General features: G+C 40.7%; 1 protein-coding gene across 2 annotated transcripts in view; it reads right to left on the reverse strand.

The window, feature by feature from the left end:
* Positions 1–23,079, reverse strand: part of IGF2BP3 (insulin like growth factor 2 mRNA binding protein 3) — a 116,998-nt gene that overhangs the window by 71,148 nt on the left and 22,771 nt on the right. For both annotated transcript variants that reach the window (XM_074837362.1, XM_074837353.1), the window contains exon 3: positions 20,432–20,480. In XM_074837362.1, the coding sequence (XP_074693463.1) occupies positions 20,432–20,480 (49 nt within the window). The remainder of the gene's footprint in view (positions 1–20,431; positions 20,481–23,079) is intronic.

The following is a 23,079-nucleotide window of genomic DNA, read 5'->3' on the forward strand; positions in this document are numbered from 1 at the left end:
TGACATCAACATCTCCCAGTTTGCTGCCACTGCATTAAAGGCAAAGAGAAAACCGGTGAGGTAGGCAGTCATGGTTACACCATAGAGAATGGTTAGAAGGATTCCACTGGAAGTAACTCCCAAAATAACTTTAAAAAAAAAAAACACTACACAAAAATAGCTCTCACACACACAACCAAGTTTCTTTTTACTATACTGCTTTTAAACCATTAATGAGTCATCTCTTAAATCACTAGCTATATTTATAGGGAATTATTCACACAGTAAACTAGACTTCATAAAATGAAACTGTATACATTTCCAATACAAACTATTTTTCCCCCCTTAAACTAGAGCCACACAGGAATACACTGATTTAAATCCTTTTTTTTTCTTTTCTTTTTTTAAAGATTTGCTCACTAATGACAATTTTAAAGTACATTTACCATAGAGGTTTTGTTTCACCTCACAGCAAAAAATGTCTCCTACTTAGCCTACACAAAATTTTCCTCTTTACCAGAAGGACATTCCACCAAAATAAATGAGACCAAGAGAGATCATGGTGTAGCAGAACAACATAAAAAACAGTTAGTGGTAAAGCTTTTGTAGGTTGTGTCATTTCATATTTTTTCTGTGCCTTCATGGGGCAGCAAAGACTTCATTAGAACAAACTCTGAGCAAAGATCAACTCCTGCAATCACTGCCCACTTTGATTAGTCTTAATCTTAGTGGAAGCCTAGCAATTTTCACTGATTGCTTGTTTGAGGGACACACTATTTGCGCAATGTTTATTTTGGGCCCTCACTGAGGGAGGGAGAGAGGCAGAGGTGTAGCCAAATGGGCAGTCTCCCAATCCAGATCACACAAAATACAGCATTCGCACTCTAGGAACATCTCAGCCTCAGCCGAACCCAGGGAGCCTGCCGGTGTTAGGGAGGGTTGCACGCCTCAAGACCCACCCAGAGGACTCCTGCCAAGATGGAAACCACATCTCTGTGGCAAGCCCCATCAGCTGCAGCACAGCCCAGAGAAGGCAGGGGAGGATGATGTGGGCAGCCTTCGTAATGAAGTATTACAGGTTACAAAATGAGGAGTGCAGATATCCCTCGAGTGTTGCAGGAGGAGCTATGAAGAACTGCAAAACACGATGTGGACTCTTTGTGAGCAACAGGGGGCTGCCAAGAATGTCTAAATACCCAACACACTTCAGGAATGTTAAAAAAGAAATTTTATTCCTCACCTAAACCAAACTAGAAAGCCACAATGACAAATACCTTTACTTCCAGAGAGTCTTGCATCCACACACAACCTCAGATTCCATTGAAATCACTGAAATATCACCACCCTTTTACAAGGCACACATTAATAAATAAATGCTCTGCTCATTCAAATTACTCTTTATGAACTCAAAACAGATTTAATGTGGATCACACCACTTCGGTGCAAGCTATATGTACCATAGTATGTGTAGTCTACAAAGTGCTGGCTCTGTGGGTCGTGTATTTTAGTGATAGCACATGTACTCCCAGTACTCAGTGATCATTCTGATGAAATAACCATTAGGAGTAAGAAACAAATTTAACATTCATCTGCACTCAAAAGTGACTCTGTATTTTATGTCCCAAGGAAACAGAAAGGAGGAAGCTATGTGTTTTAGCTTCCCACAGTTCCTCTTCAATTTTTTTGTCTTCTTGCTCCCGGGAGTAAAGCTCTTCTCACCAATAAACTGCAATGGGGTGGGCTGCTCAACAGATACACAACAGAGGAAACAACAGCTACAATAGCACAGGACAACAGAAAGGAGTGAAGACCATGTTAATGACCCCCTTACAGCTGCAGCCAAAGTCAAGCAGCAGGATTTCCTTAGACAGCATTGCTACATCTGGATCGCTCTCAGAAGGAAATGAAAAGCAATGCTTCTGCAAGATATGCTGTCAGATATGCCAAAGCCACAAAAGCATGCAAGAGACAGCTGTAAGATGAATTAAATTGCTAGCAAAAATAAAGGAGAAGAGAAGTTAATGCATGTTAATGTCATAGTTACCTCTGTTCAGGTGATCACCATACCTTGTCAAGAACATTTTGATCACTAGAAATCAGTTACGATCAGCAACAAGACATGCAGTGGGGTGAGAAAAGCAGCTTTATGAACACAACCAGGTAAGGTAGACCTGGAAAAGTGTAAACAAGGAAAGCGTTGCTCGTGCTTTTTCTGAACAGATAGGTCATCTGCAGAACTGCAAGAAATCCCTCCAGAATTTGATTCCAGAAGTGGCTTGCAGAACCATGTAACCCACAATCAGTTCTGTAGGAAGCATTTGTAGTGCTGATAATTTTTATTTTATTCCCTCCCACGCCCCAGAATTCAACTGATATTCTTCTAAAACCATAGGGCAGTATAACTTGATAGTAACAGAGAATTAGGAGCCGTAAGGTTACTTATGGTGACTTCCCTCCTCTATATTCAATTTTGTAGATTTTTGCATTCTTAATGGACCACAAACAGTTGATAGAGGCAGAGTATTATATACATTATAGCTTTATTCTCAAGACTGCCACAACATATCAAATCTTAATAATTTCGGATCTTGTGTGCATCTGATAGACATGCTGACATTTATCAAAGGCACAAAGATGCCTGTTGTGGGTTAACATGGAATTTGTATTAAGAACACCTCCTTTCATCAGTACAATATAAATTGTACTCATCAGTACAATATAAAACTTCCTTGCAATTCTAGTTATACAGAAAATTTTTTTTATTTTAGAAACTTATTTCCAGTTTTCTTTGAAATGAAATAGAAGTAGGAATTTAAGACTGAATTCATAGAAAGCATCCACAAAGTTGCTAGTGAAATAGTCATCTACTAAGTCTAAAGTAACATTTGCAACATTGTCCATAAGTATTTCTTAAGCCTACAAACAACTATGGTGTTTCTATAACTTTAAGTCATGTTCTTAGCAGAACAAGAGAAACCAAAGGGCTCAGAAAGACTACCTATTCTTGCAGAATAAACACTCACAATTATGTAGTTCCAGCTACTAATTCCTCATATTCCCAAAAAATAATAGGTTTAAGATTGCCCACCCCTTTGCTGTATGCATCTTCAAGCACTGCTGGTATGGTAGATGTCTCTGTATCCTCCAGCTTTCTGCTATCAGATGATTTGGAAAGCATTACACCTTTGGCATCAGGATATCACAAAAACTGAAAAATCCATGTGCACAGAATCAAAGCTCTTTAGTTTAAGCTCATAAAACATCTTCTTCCCCATACCAATGTGACTGGACACTGGTCCCCAGCAAAGAGGACGAGGATAAGAGATGCCCTCTGCCCCTACCCCTGCCCTGGTCTTTGATGGAAGCAAGAGCCCCAGGAAAGCTGCAGGTCCTACACATCCCGGGAGGATCTCTAGTATCCAGAGAATACAGCATAAGGATGTTACCATGTAGCTGCTGTGATTAGAGAATAGGGGGGGGAAAGAAGAAAGCAGCTTCCTCCAACAATGAGTTGAAATGAAAAGCAAAATGGAAATTACAGAGCACTCTTATCCACCAAAAAGGACAGAACCTTGGCTCACAGGCTAGGAGTTTTATTTTGGGGCAGTAAGCCTTTGGGTACAAAGCCTCACCCAATAGTTTGAGTCAGTCTGAAAGCCTACAAGCCACAGTCCAAACTGCCTGCTGAAAAAACAAACTCATGTGCAACAGGATTGTGTGCATCACCTGCACTTGCTTTTCTACTAACATCAACATCAGAAAGGTTAAAAAACAGGTAAGTTAATGGAAGCTTATTCTGCTTGCTTTTTGCTCAGCGCTGAAAAAAGAAACTGAACTGGTGAATAGCAAATACTTTGCAAGGAGGAAGGCAGGGGCTTCAAATGAGAATAATTCATGGACAAGCAGAATTGTTTTGTTTCAGATAATGTTATGAAAATGCTTATTAGCAGCTTTCAAGAGAGGCAAAGAAGGGGTTTTTTTGGTTGCTTTTTGGTTTTTTGTGGGGGTGTTTCGGTTTTGTTTAACTTTTCTTCTTTGCAGACAAAATTTGAGATTCATCTCATGGTAGAATTTTCTTTTACTGATTTATAGAAATACCCCTGAACTGTTCATCTGGCATCAGACTAACAGTCTGGGAAGATCTATTTAAAAGCATTTTTTTAAAGTTTAAGTAACTGTGCATGAGATGTTCAAACTCAACTAGAGACTTCAATTTTCAAATTTTTTTTTTTTTTTACAATCTACATTTTTCTTTTGCCAAGTTTAAGATGTCAAAAAGAAAAGCAGAACTAATATACAGTATCTATAATTAACTTGTTAGTCACAATTTGAATGTGATATCACTGTCCTGCAACTTATTATTAAAATGATCCCTCGCTTGATTATAAACTTACCATTGCCTGAATGAGAGAAAACTTATGAGGAAGTAAACTGGTATCTTTATTTGCTCCAATTAGATCACAAGAGATAAATACTCTCAACAAGAATTCCTTTTTCAACACTTTCAAAAACTTCAAACTCTTCACTTTTACCACAAAGTACTGATAAAGCACATTTGCTCCCAAAGCAGCAACAATGAACCAAGCCAACGTGCTGCAGAAGTGAGTAGGGTTTTTTTAAGGGGTTTTCCCGCACATGCATGCTGCACTCTGGCAGAAGAGTCAGCAGTGCCCACTCTTACATTTTGCACACTACCTCTATCATTACTCATTGAAAATTTCCCATTGAGACCGAAGGCAACTTTTTCGTATTGCTTGCAAAGTGAAAATTTCATCTGTCCCAAACCTAACCACCTGAATTTGTTTAGAAGTAAGAAGGCTGGAGAGACCATTTCTACCACATACACACTAGCAAGTAGTCAAAGTGCTGCTGGAACAGCTGTTGATCACTTCTGGTTGCATTTACTTCCACTAAAACGAGAAATCCAAAGAACAAGTGTCAAATGCCACTGCAGCTCAGATTTGTCACTCCACTAATTACAGTGCAGTCTACAATCTGCTCACTCCCCAAACACAATTTTTTTTTGGTGTCAATAGAGAAAGCAGTATATAACTTCACTTCCACTTCACCATTTGACAAAACCTGTACCCACCTGCTTCTCTGAAAGGGGCAGATTCTGCTGCAAATGAGAAGCTCCATGATTTTTTCATTTATTGGTGGTATTCATGTTTATTAAAAATATTTTTTAAATGGGCCTTAAAAATGCTTGGATATATGCTAATGCTGCAGAAGTGCTTACCTGTGACCACACTAACAGGGTAATTCATGTGCACGTGGTGACCCTTCCTGGCTCAGGGCACTACAAGGGATGGCTGTCAGGAGCAGCAGAAGTGATCTCTGACAGGAGAGCACCCCAGACACTTCTGTGCTCTGCCACCAGAAAACTGTTGCCCTTCAGCCCAGGACAACACCTCCTGCCTTGCAGAAGCCTGGGGTCAGCTCCAAGCAGCTTTGCATCAGCAGCCTGGCATCGCCAGCAGCAAATTTTCAGGTTCACCACTACCCCAAGCACAAGAAAGCACATATGGACAGACAGACCTGATAAAGTCCCTCCCTAATCTCAACTCCAGAAGGCCTTTTCTCCATTTGTGAAGCTCCCATCAACTACTAAAGCATCTGGTCTTGCTGCAACAAAAATGCAAAAGACAGTATTGTACCTTCTTTGTCAAGCAGAAGACGGGCATCTAACAAGCTACATGTAGTAGGGCAGTGCTTTTAATCCCACAAAGCTCAGAAGCTACTACCACACAGAAGGATTAGGAGCAATGCTGGATGTAGTCCAAGGATACTGGAGGCTGAGCCTCCAACATCCCTTACATGTTACAGTCTCATTGACCCATTGCTTGGCTCACCTCTGAAGCTGTATTAATGCACTATCTAAAGGGTGGGGAAATTAATAACAGTTTCACAATGGAAACGAGCAACCAAGCAGAAGGATGGCCACTAAACAGGTTGGTTCTGGCAAACTAATGGGAATTGTTGGACATGCAGGTATACATGATCTCAGAAAATCAAGTATTCCCGTAAGAAAATAAACCCTTCCTGTCTTTGCTTTTACAACAGACAACTTCGCAAAAGAACAGAGGAGAGGATTGCCTGCAGACTTTAAACAGCAAAGCAAAAGGCAGTTGCGAGCACATCAATGCCTCACGCAAGCCAGGGAAGCTGCAACACCACAGTTTGACAAGCTGAAACAGAGCATTGCATAGCTTCTATTTTGTAAATAAATTCACACTTCCATAATGAAGCAGGTTAACATATTTTGTTAGTCAGGTAATGACACTACTTTGAGAGCTCTCCTATCTGTTTCATCAAGACAGAAATTATTTTCATAACATACAGCCACACAAAGCAATCACCAACACGTGCATTTCTACAGAGACCAAAGGCATCACTGAACATTGGCTTAGACCAGAGGCTAGGTCATGTAGCAGAGCAGTGGAAGCCATGAGCACTTATCTATAACACCTAGCAGCAACATCAGATTTCCCTCCCCCACCCCCAACTCCTGAACTAGCAAAAGTTCTGGTTCTCTTCTGATACATTTTGTAGTCCTTCTACACTCCTTCTAGATCCCACAATGAATTTCACAACCAGTCAGCTGTGGACCGGAGATCTGAGGGCTGGTTGTAGTAGGTATGCACAGCATAGCTAAGAGAAGTTCATATCTGCTATACAGCTACCTGCATATATTCCTAAAGGTGTTCATAGTCCATCATATCTCATTGGAGATTGCACAGTTGGAAGAGTCCCAATCACAAATTTAGCATGAATTCCCTCTGCACACACCCGCTGCAGTCCCAGACACAAAGCCACTTCAAGTCTTCCATATCCCATCACCACTGCATTGTTTCTTCTACTTACTACATGTATAAAAACCAGGATGTCACCAGGAACAGATGCCTTCTGGGTATGAGACCCAAACCTACTGATGGATTACAATGCACACTAGTTACTGAATATATAGTAAGAGGCTGATATGAAGGGACAACAAGAAAGTTTCCTATAAAGATGCAGTCACTCAAGTATTTAACAAGTCATCCCAGCCTGCAATAGTAACCTAAACCAGCAACCATTTGGGGTGCAACAACCAATACCCACAAATCATAAAGTTAGGGATAATGAGCTGATGTCACACCACCTGCAAGAATGCTACAGGTCCACAGACGTCCCATGTTTAAAAAGAGAAAAAAAAAAGTCCTGTAGTTGGGATAATAAACATCACTACAGTGTACGCTCACATGAATGGTTCCTGTAGACTTCCACACATTTGGATGGAGAAACAGTTAACAGAAAATAACAGGCCAAGAAAAGGAGAAGTGTATTGAGAAGGCAGTATGTGAAAGTTTCCCAGACCAAAAGCCTGCTGAACCCACACAAGGACACTAGCACTCACTAACATCAACTGCAGACTGGTAACTCAGACCAAATATAAAAACAGTGACAGCTGCTGTATGCAGTCAGATGAAGGCTACAGATTTAATTATACATCCTATGCAACAAAGGACTAAGCAACACCTACCTAGAAGCCACTGGTACATTATTATAACCCTCCAAGAGTACATACTTGAGTCGGCCTCCTGGTTGCTGCTCACACTGGGTAACTATGAGTTCAGTAAGGGAACTATGTGAGCAAATAAGTGAAAGTGTTGCATGAATAGCTATCTACTACTCACATAACAACAGCCTGACTCTATTACTAAGAGCAACAAAAAACCCAACACCCAATAAAAGGTGTCCCAAGAAATGTTGATTTGGATTTGGTTCTTACACATGCATTCAATCCCCTATTAGGCTTTGTAACAAGGCAGCTATTTGCAAGGATAGTTTTAATGTATCTTCCCTCCCCCCCAAGTTAGTGGTGGGATAGAGTTTTCAGAGTGATTTCCTGTTTGTATTATATTCTTAAAATCCTGCTCATTTGCTCCACTAGAAGGCATGTGCTTGGAAGTGGTTTTGATGACTTTTAGTCACATCCCCCCTTTTGATTGCCACAACATCCAAAGCATCTGAAAATAAGGGAGCTATTTCCAGTTACATTCCCTTCCTTCCCTGCCCACATGTACTTGGCTACCAATTTGGGACACAGGATCAGAGGGAGTTTCAGGCTTTAGAATAACACAAAAGCTTAAAAAAGGAAATACATTAACATAACTTCATCTCCCTCCCCCTGCTCAGCAGGCTTTGGCTCAGCTGGTGTTCACCTACATCTTAAAGATCTCCTACCTATTTCTCATGTCCTCATTGCCACTTTCCAAGGCCTCAACCCAGCAGCCAGTATCTGACCTGCCACAGCATCCAGACTCTTGGAGTAAGCACTAGCTGCTGGATGAAATGGTAGAATGCAGGTGCAGATTGTGTTGGCATCTTTTGCCTTCCCATAAGCCTGTGGTGTTTCCCCTTGCTTGGTACAACAGCTTCACTGCTTGCCTGTCATGCGTCTCCCTCTTTCTGCAGGATATTATGCAGCTGAGCTCACCTTGTTCCTTTTCCCCATGCATCCAAGAAATAACTCAACATTTTTCTGTAGCACTAGATGAAAGCAAGTAGGAGCTGTAAGAAAAGATGGATGGGGCCTCAGTCTTGAATGGTCTAGTTCAAGACCACAACCAAAACTGTCACAGAGGAAGGGGAACACAGAGACAATGAAGCAGAGTGCTTGTACAAGTGGCTGTAGGAGACGTGTAGCTGCAGCAGCATCACAGCCTTTGCAATAGTCTCAGCAGACTTGCTCATCAGATAGGTAGCCTGAGAGACACTTTCTACTTGTTTAGCGAACAAGACAAAAAAATCCCACACGCCTAAGCACAAGTGTGAGGAGAGACATGCTGACTACCATTGCTTTATAGAATCAGCTGAGCTGAAACTAGCCAGCCTCTTGGAAATAAGCACATTTTGTTTCCCTCCCTCCACACAAGAGCCAGTTGCATAAAGCTAGGTCAACATGTGGTACACACATGATTCAAATGTAATATTTCCTGGCAACCAGCAGCAAGCCCAGAGGAGGATCTAAACTATTGATAACGTCAATTTTTCCCATGGTTGTCAAAGTCTGCTGATTTCTTGAGACATAAGCAGCAAGCCCCATTCTCTGACCAGCTTTCCACTTGTTTCACTGCAGGTTTTGTTTGGTGTTTTTTTGGTTTTTGTTTGTTGTTTTGTTTTTTTTTTTAAAAGGAGCAAAACGAAAGAGATACACAGAGGCCTCCAACAGCAACTACCTTCATAAAATGAAATAACCTAAAATGAATGATATAACTGTGTGCAGATTCAGTCCCTCAGCTCCAAATCACTCTGTAAAATTCCCAAGAATAGGACAAAGATAATCAAAGTATGGGGAACAGCTTCCACACAAAAACAACTAAGCAGGCTATGGCTGCTCAGCCTGGAAAAGAAAAGGGTAAGGAATAAAGGTCCTTAAAATAATAAGGGAAATCGAGAAAAAGGTCATGGAGCTACTACTATTCACTCTTCCCTCCAAGACAGAACCTGGGCAGCAGGTGGAAGTTCAAAGCATGTGAGATGAGATGGTTCTTCCTGCAACATGCCCTAAAACCATGCAACTCTTCACTGCAGTATATTGTGGATGCTAGGAGTTTGCATTGGTCCAGGAACATGTCTGCAGAAACTCTAGATGACTTTCTCAAATACAAAGGCACCATTTCTGGGTCAGTAGGTTAACAGGGCTGCAAAGTGCTGAAAGTCAGGAGGACGCTGCTCTGGTGAGCTATCACTATATCCTTGTCCTTATTCTTGTACCCCTTCCAAGGCACAGCAAAGGTAGGATACAGGACTATACATAAACCTTTCTTCTGACCTGGTGTTGCTGGTTTTATGTTCTTTATGCACAAACTAAGTGGATTAAGAAAAGAGTCATTGAGGCCGCTTGAAGTTAACATTTTTCTATTCCTTTGGCTACCATCAACAAGAGCTCATAACATTTCTCTTATTATTGCCTGAGGCACAACTCATTTATGCATTTCCTTCAATTCTTTTCAAATTATACAACTGGTAAGTCTGAAGAGACAGTCCCTGCTAGTGACATCTTCTTTCAAGGCAGGTAACTGAAATTACTTCAGAACTTCTCCAAGAGCAGGACATAAGTAACTAGTTTTTTAATCACATTAATTTTACAACACTTGAAGTGCATTTTTGTTTATAACAGCATGTTGCTTTACCAGCTACTTCATACATGCCAACAAAAAAGGTTCTGCCATCTAATTTCATCAGGAATTTTTGGGCTGCACTCCCAGCATCTAAAACCAGCACTTCCACAAAAGACCCAACACCAGTAAGAACTACTGGTTCCTTATTTCAGAGAAAAACTAAAATGAACAAGCTTTAAGGTATGAGGCAGCATGAATAATTAATTAGGAGAGACTAAGTTTACGCACAGAAAAGCTACATCAATAGATGGGGATAAGAATACATTCTTACCAAAAAGTGTATTCTTTCATAGGTCAAAAACATACTTTGGGACTTCTATTACAGCTTGCTAATTCAAATCATAAAGAGTTTTCAGAAGCTACAATTTTCACCAAGTAGTCCCTTGGTGGTTTGTTTTTTATGTTATTAGAGTACCAGTGAGAAACAAGATCATGTGATTACATGTGAAATAAAGCACCAGTGAGTTGATGCTGCTTATTTCACTTCCAGGCTGTCTCACTTAAGGGTAGTTTGAACCATGGGTTAATATATCCTTTTGTTTAAGGAAATTTAGCCAGCAATGGCATGCAGCCTAAGTTCTATCTGCAGAGATGCAATACCATTTCCAGACATGTTTCCCCTCCTATGCATGCAGGTGACAAACTGGCAGAGATTCCACATCCAGATTAATTTCCAGTAATAACACTATAACAAATAACAGTTGGGCTCAGAGGACAGTACTCTACCTGGCAGCCAGTAACAAGTGGCTTGTCCCAGGGCCCATCATGCTTAACATCTTAGTCGATGACCTGGAGGTGGTGTTGCAGAACACCCTCCTCAAGTTTGGGGATGAGACCAAACTGAGGGAAACAGTCAACATGCCAGAAGGCAGAGCTGCCACGCAAAGAGACCTAGGCAGGGTAGATGAATGGGCCAACAGCAACCTGATTAAACTTAACGAGGACAAATGCAATGTCCTGCAACAGGGAAGGAATAATCTCTTGCACATTGGTACAGGCTAAGGGCTGCCTGGCTGGAGAGCATCTCTGCTGAAAAGACTATGCAGGGTGTTGGAGGACAGCAAGCTGAACATGAGCCAGGTCTGTGTCCTGGCAGCAAAGGTCAACAACAACCTGGACTGTATTAACAGGGGCACAGGAAATGGATGGAAGAAAGTTAATGAATGCTGAGTGAAAGGAGATAATCAATCACATGTAGATACTGCATCCAGTTTTGGGACCTCCAGTGCAAGAAAGACATTGAGAACCTGGAATGAGTTCAGTGACGGGCCACCAAGATGGTTGAGAGCTGGAGTACCTCACCAGTAAGGAGAATCTGAGGGAACTGAGATTGTTGAACCCAAGAACAGACAACTTTGAGGGAAGCATAGCAGCAGTCTGCCCCACAGGTCATTGAGCAAACAGAGCCAGGCTCTTCCCAAAGGTGCAGGGTGGAAGGATAAGAGACATCATGCTTAAGCTGACACAATAGATGTCCTCACCAGGTATAAGGAAAACAATTCTCGTTAGCAGAAATCTTAATCCTTCGAACTGGTCACCACAAGGTGAGGTTGCACAAACTGTGTTCCTAGGGATTTCCAAGATTGGACAAAACCCTAAGCAATGTGGTTTCAATTCAATACCTTTCTGCTCAAGACCTTGCTTTGAGCAGAAAGTTGGACTACAGATCTCCTGAGTTGCCTTCCAACCTGAATGGTTTTATAATTCTATGAAGGGGTATGTCACAACACTGGATAAAAAGGTTGCACATGATTAAAGTGACTCCTTAAGTAAAAATTATAGCTAAGGGGTGCAAGACTTTGACAGCTGTGCCCTTGAACAGAGGTCTTCACAGACACCTTTCCAGAATCGCAAATAAAAAGTAAGATTTGGTGGCTGGCTTCCCAAAAAGTGTTTTGAACCAAGCAAGCTTTGTGTGCCTTTTAAGATTTCTCAAGTTTTAGAGTCACTGTTAGTGACATGTTAAACAAGTAACCATATTATTGTAGGCTTGTGAGCAACACAGTGTTCTAACAGTGCCAACCAACCCCATGGTGACAATGCCAAAATTCTTGCACACTAGCAGCTGTTTTAAGTATTAGAACATTTCTGAAAAGTTAAGGGATCACAGGTTGTGCCTTCCTTTATCCTAGAAGATCAAAAACTGGTCGTGAAAACAGATTTTTCTTCATCTCAGTCACAGGACAATGGAACACATTTGGATGGGGGGGAAGAGTTTGGATCAAACAGTCATGCTGAATCTTTTTTTTTTAACCCCTTCACTTAGCTATTCCTTCCACTGAATGTTGGAAGGAAAATAAGATATAGGCCCATAAATGCAGTCTCCAAAGACATAAAGCTCCTGTGTGTCTTAGTTGGAATGGCCACATTTAACACTTAAAACTCACTCACTCATTTTCTGTGCTTTGACATTAGAGCCCATTACAGCCAAAAGCATTCATACTCCAACATGGAGATCTGACAACTCCCTGAATCACAAAGCTGTGTGACTCAGATGAGACAAGAGATTAAAAGTCTCAGGTCCAAGTGGGTGCTTCCCTCCACCCTTTGTCCTGTCCCCTTCACAGTAAGGTTGATCAACACCTCGCAAACCATGCCCTGAAGTCACTGCAGCTTACTACTCAGCATGTTCAGAGAAGCCAGTTTTTCCTGCTTAATATTCTGGTCAAAAAGCTGTGGCACTTCAGCACCTTCTTCAAAAGTTGCTCAGTCAACCTTCCTGCCTCTGCTACACAAGTCAAAGTGGCTGCCTGAACAACCACACAACACCACATTTCCTTCAGCACAAGCCCAAAATCTTCCACTTCCTATTCTTTCAACTTATCACCTTAGCCACCTGGAGGAAAAGCAAACTTCACACCTCTAAACTGTGTCAGTCAAGCCATCTCTGACCTGGTGACTCTTCTGATTTCTTTGAAGCAGACTACTAACATTATGTGGAGTTCTTGTGGTTGGAAGACCACCTTTTGTATCTTCTAGGTGCTCAGCACAACAGAGCCCTGACCTCACCTCTAACTCATCTATTCTTTACTTAAGCTAGTACAATACAAGCTTCCAAAATAAATTTAAAAAGTGTTAATTAATACAATGCTACCTAAGTATCTTCACTGGGGGCACCTGGGATATTAACTCTTAAATGGGTGCAAATGTTTGATAAAACTTTTAATAAGATCCCGATTTAAGTAAAAAATGCTGTAGTGCAATTCTCAAAGAAAATTACTTTCCCTGTTAGATTTTTCCCCTTGTCTATAACAACTGTAAGGCGATTATCAGCACTGCTGTAGCCAAGACAGTCGTATGAATAAATCATTCTAAGTGAGAAATATGCTTATTGCATGTTTATCCAAGGACCTTTACTCCCACACCCTGTATTTTAAACACCTGCAAAGGTGTTTATTACCTCACATATACCTGTAAATATCACCCCCTATAATTAAGCCAGGCAATTAAAATCCCAACATAAGCCAGTATGTCTTAAGTGCAAAACTGAGTGGTCTGACACAGACACGGTCACTTTCCTATGTCAGACTGACTCACCTGCTGCTAAGCCCAGCTAGACCATGGGAAATACCTGCAGCTCAAGCAAAATAGTTAATTTGGAGTATGGGGCCAGGGCAGATAGCAGAAAGGAAAGACCAGTAGCCTCTCTTTTCTCTTTGGCAAGAAAGGAGCAAAGGCAGCCCCCATGTTCCCCTGGCTATAGATCAACACCTGGAGGAGGCAGTGCTGCCCAGGGGCTCTGCATTGCCCCAGGGACTGCTCTACTCTCTGATGTAGTTAACATCAACCTTTGTTTGATGTGCATAATTCTTGATAAATCTCTCCAGTTTCTCATTAGAACATAATTCACAGTCTATGTGTGTGGGTATCTCTCTTCAGAAGGCTTTTGACACTGTCCCCCTACAACAGACTCATAAGGTAAACACAACCAAAACTACAACAGCAGGCGAAAAGTTGACCTCATGATCACTGCCAAGTAACAGTTATTACCAACCTACTGTCATACTAAAGAGCTCTGTTTCATTGGGTTTGCAGGGACCACCACATCTAGTGTTATATCAGGTTTCTGTTTATTAAATCTGAAGATGGCACAAGGCTGAAATGGAGTGCAAATATACCAGAGAACAAGATAAGAGCCCAAAGTGATCTTAAGCTACAGAAAATAAAACTACAGAAGCTACTCTGGAGAAGCCTTATGGGACTTCCCAGGTGAGAGATCTAAGAACAGTCCAGAGAAGAGATTGAAAGGATTTAAACTTTCTCTTTAACCCTGCCTGAACATCACAGGCCTTCAAATATGTAAAAAGCTGCTGCAGAAAACAGACTAACATGTTCTCCATTCTCCTGCTGAGGAGGACTATTAGTAAATGGCAAAAAGTACAGCTTAGTGCCTGATGTAGCACTTTGAGGAAGAAACAGAAAACAAAGATCCCTACTAGAGATTCCCACACCTAGTAGACAGTAGCAGATAATTTGTGCATGCTTAGCATTCTACTAGCATTTTTATAGCTATACATTATTTTTATAGCACTACATTAAGTTAGGATTCTTGGAGGAGACTTGAGGTGAAAGATCATATTTCAATACTTTTTTAATCTCTTTACTGTTGATTTATCTTTCTTCTAGAATTCTTGTCATTGTAGCTCAGCTCATTCCTACATCTCCCCTTTACATCCTGCTTTATGTGCAAAATCTGCTTTGTATAATCCTCATTTATTCTTAATTGCAATGGTTTCAAGTTTTTCTTTTCCTTTCTTAATACCCACAAGTTCCCCACCTGTTCTCTTCATATCCTTGGTATTCTAGAATGAACTGCATTGTAACCATTCAGCAAGATTGGGTTTTACACTGCATCTCTAGATTAAAAAACACAAACAAATAACAAACAACCCACCCCACCCAGTTTAGCTGTTTCAATCAAAGAAGCAACAGAAACTACTACAAATCCTCAGGACAAACAGTTATTTACACTGTTAGAAGACTTACCAACATTTATTCACAATCAGAATCAGTCTCAATTCTTTTACAGAAACTGAAAGTTGTCTTACAAAACATGCAGATGGGTGGAGATGGCTCAAACCATTCTTGCATTGGCAGAAATCTCAATACAGAACCTGCACTCACATTGCAACCCTGATCCAGAAATCCTTTTCCATTACTACTTCTGCTTGGAGAACCTAAAACATCAGACATCTCAGCATAACTATGAAACTTTGTTTTTCATTTCCATGAAAAAGTGAGGAAAAGCAAGCCCTGTTTAGTAACATCCTTTTGCCTTTGGAAGAGCTAAATCAGACCTCCCTTCCCACACATTTCTGTCCCCAAAAGCAACCTGCAAGTCTCTCGGCAAAGCTAGAAATACACATCCACAATGTTTTTCTTACTTCTCTGCTCACTCAACAGGTTCACACTCCACAGACTGGGCTCTTAGTCTACCTTTTTTGTTACGAAGTTCATCAACACTGTATCTGTTTATCTGTTTTTCTGCTCCATACAAACTGATAAGGAAATAAGCCCACAGAAGATAAGTGGGAACTCTTCAACAGCTACCTTCCTGCTGAGCCAGCAAGTGCTGTTTCTGGCACCATCTGTGTCCTGAAAGTCTGTTCTCTAGCACTTTTTTCACTAAACATGGAAAAAAATATTTGAAAGAAAATCTCTTAAAACATCTTCTACACTGAGGAAGCTAGTTTTAAGATGTTTTAAAAGAAAGAAGAAAGGTAACATTTCACATAACAGTTTCTTCTCAGAAGAGCTCTACTTGGATCCCTATCACGATGAATCAGAAATAAACTCCAGGTACTTCAGTTTTAAATCACCACACCTAGACCTCCTTCTAGAATGCATATCATCTTGTCTTGTAAATACACCTCCAGTGCTGAATACTCACAAGCTAAGTGAGAGATTACTTGCAGTCACATATTAGGACTCAAAACAGTATGTTGCAGACTGCAGTTCAGGAAAAAGTAATAGAGATCGATTTACTTTTCTGCAGAGACCATAGAACCAGGGCACTTCTCTCCTATGAGGCTGGTATGTGTGGAGAAGAGGAAGAGGTGGTGTGCCAAATCCTTCACTTATCATGATCTTTACCATCAATCTGTACTTTGTATTTGATGAGTAAGGAGAGGAAAGGGGAGGAATTATACACACCTATCACTAAAAAGGTGTACTCATTGTTTGATGGCTTGCTTCAAGCAAGCATCATAACAGCTGAAACCAAATTAAAAAAATAAAATCTGATCATGCACATGTCCTTCAAATTACTAAATTGATATAATAACCTCTATATGTGATTTATATGCAAACAGAATAAAAGGAAGAAGATGCATTCCAGAAATGATGATGCTTTTATGGAACTGGTCCAGAGTCCTCAAACCCAGAGGATGGACGAGGGAAAAATGCAAGTGACCTCCTAGATGAGTAGAGAACATGATCCTGGATAAGCCCCTACCAGTCCAGACCCCAATTTCAGTCTGAGTCCTAAATTTTCTTGGTTCGGACAGAGATGTTGCCTTCCCTCCACCTCCAGTTTCTCCTAGCTGGGCAAGGAGTACAAGAATACCCAACCCACAGGTATAGAAATCTGCAGAACCTTGCCAAAAATATTCTTGTGAAGTTCAAATTAATTACCAGGCAAGTTTTGTATATACTTAACCTTGAATGCCTTGGAATACATTAGAATTTTATCTTTTCCAGCTGCACTTTAAGAGTGAGCTCCTCAATATAGCAACCCTGTGGTTTTGTTTCAATGTAGTACTCAGCAGATTATAGCAGGTCATTATCTGCCTTTCTTCTACCACTTAGCCCTGAATATGGTCTAAAAGGGTTATCTTACCTTTTTTACTTATACCATGATAGTCTGATAAGTACACAGTGAACTCTTATATTACCCAGAGGAAACAACTACAAGTCCAATTGCTCTGGCTGGTTTTAAGAGTCAATATTTTGTTCAGTAACTTCAACATATGTGAAGAAGAAAACTAGTTCGAAGACTTTTCTCCAGAAAAGCAAATAGTTAATTTGAATTTCTGTACTTGAAAAGTACATGAGAAGGCTTATTAATAAACGCTTGTTACTCTGTGGCCATTTGCACCCACTGCTTATTTCCCAATCTGTATGTAATAACTATGGGTGAAGTGTCCTACCTCACAGGAGTCTTCAGGATACCCAGTTTCTTCCAAGGGGAAGTCAAGGTTTCCTTAACACCAAAGTTCATTGTTTTCTCTCTTCTGTGCTACTACAAGGCACTAGATTTTACTAAATAGGTGCACATGCCTCTTCAAAAGCTAAGGTATACCAGTGAAACAGTTTCAAAGTTTCCACAGTAAACTTACTTACTTCAGCATTTCATGAATCTTAAGAGACACCTCCCATCTGTGTGGGGAACAAAGCACTTTTATCAACAGTGGGGCACCTTCCTCAGCTGATGTATTGCAAAACAGTCTCAATTCAGATTAAACTTCAGTTTAGTCCCTGAAAGGTTTTCTGGTTTTGAAAACCAGGAGGCAATACTATTCTCTGGGGTGCTCAGGAGTGGGATCTACTACCAAACTGTTACACTTCACACTACAAACACTTTGGCTGCATTCCTGTGGGACCAGCATCCCCACCACTCTTCCAGGCCTACTTTCTCCAAACCTGATGAGTTGCATTTCAGAACATTATGAATGCCTTTCTTATAATAAGAGGTTTTGTGGGTGATTTGTTATAAGCCAAGAACCATCTCTGTTGGGTGTGAGTGTGCACAGAGACACTCACTGGGTCCCAGTCCCACGTGGTGCAGGACTTACAGATACCACTGTGTGACATGCTGGCCACAAGAACATCTGCAAAACACCAAACTAGAGACATGTACACCAACTGCTAGGGGCACACCTGTAGGCTTCCCATGTAAAATGCTTGTTTTCTGTAAAGAATAAAATTAAAACAAGACAATTATTTCAACAGAGCTGAATAAAATACTTCTGCAAAGAATAAGGTAACCTTCCTGGTAACAGTTATACTAGGAAAAAAATTTCACAAGAACATTAATCCTTCTTCCGTTCTTGTCACGTATCCCTATGTCACTGTAAAAAGAAAGGTGTTGCAGGGTACTAATTGTGTTTTCGATATCAAACATACATGAGGGCTGATAGACTGAAGTAACCTATAGATCTTTCAGTGGGTATTTTTTTGTTTGGTTTTAAGGATTTCACACCCATTAGAAGTCAGTCTTGATTCAAGCAATTAACAAAGGAGCAATGAGGCAAGCAGATTGGCACAGAGGGACTATAAGAAACAATTTAAGTAAAAATGCTCCAGCTGCCACACGTGCATGCACACACACCATCGCCTCAGAAAACATTATGCAAGAACATTGCTTCAGTATAAATCCCTCTCTGTATGTATAAACTTTTAGTCTCCTTACCAAGCAACTGGTTGCAAAAGAGATTTGATTTAAGGAGGAATCATCCAAAACTTTGTTATGGAGCTCAAAGGAAGTTTTTACAAGCACCAAAAAAAGAAATAAATAAATACCAGAACCCAAGGTAAACTTGACATAAGACAATTCCCTGATTTAATCACCAGCTTCTGTATTTTGTCATCAGCACACTTTTGAGGACACACAGAACTTACCTGCTTAGTGCAGAAGTGACAGAACACCAGCACTTACAAAGAAAATCTTTAGGAAGTTTGTAGACAAACCATACTTGGCAAGCAGCCTTAATGTCACAAGAGAATGCAAAAGTATTGTAGACATTATTTTGGGACCTCATCCCCCTAAATTCTGCACCCAGACAAAGGGCCAGGTCTGTACAAGCAACTTCAGGACATCTAGGCAAGGTTGAGATTACAACCTTGGGAAAGGTATGACAAATAGGGACAATTTTAACTCTTCCTTGGGAACTTTAGGAAGACACTGTGTTTCAAAAAGTGGGGCAGAGGGAACATCTGTCTGAGACCAGGTGTCACCACAGAAACTGCAGCAACGGAGAAGGAGAGATAAATAATTTAAAAATCAGTGAGCAGATAGGAAACAGGGTAGATACCTGTAACATACAAGCAGTAATAGCTGCATACATGTAAGGAGGGACAAGCAGGTGAAAGCATTTTGATGTACTCTGCTCAACAGTGCTTACACAGGTGTTTATTCACATTTTTCCCACTCATATGCCTCTGCTCTGATACTCACTATTCCTACACAAAATCCTCAGGGCAAGTTTGTACCAAAATAATTATTCCTCAAATCAGCCACCCTCCACCATTTCTATTACTAGTCTTCCCAAAAGTTTGACAAAAAGCAGTTATGAACTTGAAATAAAAGGCATCAGGTGGATACAGTTCCACTGAGGGGAGCACAAGGTTTGAGAAGTGCAGAGGAAAGGCTTATATGGACAGCACACACCAGAAGGACAGACTGAAGCCATGAGAGGTGGTGTGTGCCGATATTTTACAGAACCCAGTGGTTGACAGCCTAGGTTGGAGAGAGCAGTGCCTCCGTTTTTCTCCAAAGCTAAGAAACAAGCAGGCAGTGCAAACAAAGTAGTAGCTGCAGATGAAAAAAGTCAGATGAAGAAGACAAACCAAACCTGCGCAGAGAATGCTACCAGAGCTTTATCCTCAAACCCTCCACCATCTAATCTCCCTCAAGCAAAAGGATGACTTATCACTAGCAAAACGCAAAAACGTTTTAAACACGCACAAGGTAGAAAAAACAGTAAACAGATCCGTTCTCACAGTAGCCCATCCACTGCAAAAATTGTAACACTATTTGAGGAGTGTGAACAGCAAGTATACAATATATCAGTGAGAGCCATTATAGCATGAACAAACAATTTGCCATAATGCCACCACTATAGAAGAGCGAGGAAAAACAAAAACACAAATGAAAAAAAAAATCAAAGAAAAATGATCAGCATTAAATTTCTGCTTTTGTAAAGGTTTTGGCCAGGTATTTATATATGAACTTGTGTTAAGTTTCCTGAACTCATACACCAGGCACCAGCAAGGTCCAAAACGGACCAGCTTTCAGTCAAAGAGACTGCATCAGGAAGTCAGCATTCACCAAAGAATCCATTTCAACATTTTTCATGGTTAACTCGGAGAGCAGAAATGAAGGCAGTTATCTGAATTGCTTAGAAGGCTCTATTGTTCCCTCTTCCAAAGGATTTTTCCCCAGAACAGAATGGGTGGTGTGTGCAAAGCAAGTAAAAGGTGGGGGAAGGGGAAAAGTCTTGTGGATAAAGAGAGAAACAGAAACATGGTTTTAAGCACAGATATCAATTTTTAAAGTAACTTCCTACCTCCCACTGCAAGTGAGGCGGGATATTTCTGATCTGAAGCTTCCGACTCCTGCAGATAAATTAAAGAAAATAGTTTAAGAAAAAACAGAAAGAAAACATTGTTGCAAGATAGACTATACATAGCAGTGTCGTACATTTAAGCATCTGTTGTACTAAGAGGGGCAAAACCAAATACACAACTCAAAAAAACCCAACAGATCACGGGGGGGGGGGGGGGTGGGGGGGGGGGGGGGGAGAAATGTCAGGTCAAAACCATTTCAAGTCCAAAGAGCTGTTACAGAAATACTTGTTACACATTTGACAGCTGTTACATTTCATAAAATCTCCACTTTTCTTGAAGACTATTTCTATTTCAATGTTAAGGCCTTCAGTATCTAAGTCTCCATAATAAATGGGTGTGATAATCCTATGTATTCCTACTGCGTTCCCCTCCACTTTTCTTTTAATTCACCCGGATGATACTTCAGGATTCTACATCCCTTCAAGGAAGATAATATAAATTTGAATAAAAACATTTGCTTTAGTATTAAGCTTTTTGTTAGCCTAATGACAGCCTATTTTCTAACATTTATATGGTTGACTTTCTCCATCCCCGATTGGGAGGAAGGGGTAAGAATCAGTAAATTCCTTGTATTTTCACCCCAAATTTACATCAGTTTTCACTTATCTAGTAAACAAAACATTCACTTTGAAGTGCTACTGCAAAGGCTGACAGTGTGCTGGCTGCCTTCACAGCCAAGTCCTTTGTCTCCTCCCTTCCCCCAAAGTGAGAGAACAAATAAATGCCAGAGATGCCACAAAACCCTTGGGATTTGCAAGAATGTGTAGATTAACACAGTTTCAGCTGGGCTCAGGTAGGGCATGCTGGTTGGGTCAGTCTGGCTAGCATGGGAAGATCTGGGGAAGGGAGAGGGGACAACAGAGTGGTCTAGCTTAGAAGGATCTCAGCTGCATTTTGGTTCACCAAAGCAGCTAAAGTGTCTTGTGTTCAAACACTCAGCTTTACTTAGTGCTTTAATTGCTCAATACTGACCTCTCACAGAAAAACATTTCACATTTTAAGGACTTTTTATAACAGAATAGAAGTTTGTTAAACTTATACAGGCCAGTAAAATCTTGCAACAAAACAAGTTTTAGAGATGTTCCTGTCTAGCAATAAAATCGAAAGCTTTCGTTTTCCCCCTCAGATCCTTTTAAAATACACTCCTTTCCCTAACACCACCACCACCCACACAGGCCTGCAGTGAGTGTTTTACATCTTGAAATGCTCTTCTCAACAGGCTTTTTTGGGGGTGCAGCCAGAGCTTACAGCACAAAGCCACCTTGCCCAAACTTCTCACATGGAGGTGTCACCCCCAACACTACGGCGACCATAAGATCAAGCGACAAGCGTGTTTTCTCCAGAAAAGATGAACAGGTCTCAGTTGTGCAGCATTTCTCAGCTGTTTTCATTCCCCCTCAAGCAAGTAAGAGCCAATTTCAGCATTTGATCATACAAATAGGCGAGGAAGGCAGAACAAAAACTCAAACTGCACACAACCCTATTTAAGCTTTCATTTCCAATAAAGCAAAGAAAGAACCAGGAGCTGCTTCTCTGTAATAGGGAGGGGGGAAAATTTCCTTGAAGTCTGCAAAGATTTCCTTAAACTGTAATCTCGGCTAGTGATACCACTACAAAACAATCGCCCTAAAGTAGCAATGCACTGCTCTAAAATACCAAAATAATCTCACACAGCAACCTGAAAGTTGGGTCCTAAAGTAGAACATAAAAGGGGATGTTCATTCAATATTAAAAATACTGGGAAGTTTTAATGCAGAAAAATCCCAAACCACAAAATTGGCAGCCAATATGCTATTCAATGTGCTTCAAACTGTGTCGTGCCATTAGTCTCTCACACTTGTAGATTCAAATTAAAATTCATGAGTTTCGTAGCAAGGAGTGCCACTCGCAGAAAGATCCAAGCGCGCAATAGCCCAGCCAGCAGACCAACAACAGGTCTCACCACAACTCAGCAACAAATGCTCACACTGAGAAGTGTATATCCACTGGTGAGAAGAGGGGGAAGTGTCCTTTCCAGAAGAACATACACAAATTTCATGCACACAACTGCCAACTCACATTTCATTTCAGAACGAAAAACTACATATCTTCTCCTTTATTGCCCAACACCTGAAAGATGGACACAAAAAAAAGCAATCTCTACATTTAAGCAATCTCTACATTTACTCAACAATAAAGGATGTAACACAAAGTTTGGAGTTTTTTCTTCTTCCCACATGACTTCGAGGGACTGAAGAGTTTGACACAATTTAAAACTTCTGTCAGCCAACATTTGTAGCACAGAAATAACTGAACATCCTGAAAGAGGGGAGGAGGAGGAAGGGAGAGGACCAAGGAAGAAATGCCACCTTAAAATTACCGGTTCCTCTACCACATTCATAAAGAGCCAAAGGAAATGCAAGCCAAGTACAAAACGGGTACAGTCCACTGTGCACCTCAGTTTATGGCAATAGTGAGACACCTATTGTACAAAACTGAAAGGTCACCTCAAAAATACAAGAATAGCTATATGAACCATTTAATTTGAAAGTATTTACACCTTCATCAGTCCCTTGGCTGCACAGCAATTAATTTCAGCTTGTCACCC

This window comes from Strix aluco, chromosome 1, assembly GCF_031877795.1.
Source record: "Strix aluco isolate bStrAlu1 chromosome 1, bStrAlu1.hap1, whole genome shotgun sequence".
NCBI lineage: Eukaryota > Metazoa > Chordata > Aves > Strigiformes > Strigidae > Strix > Strix aluco.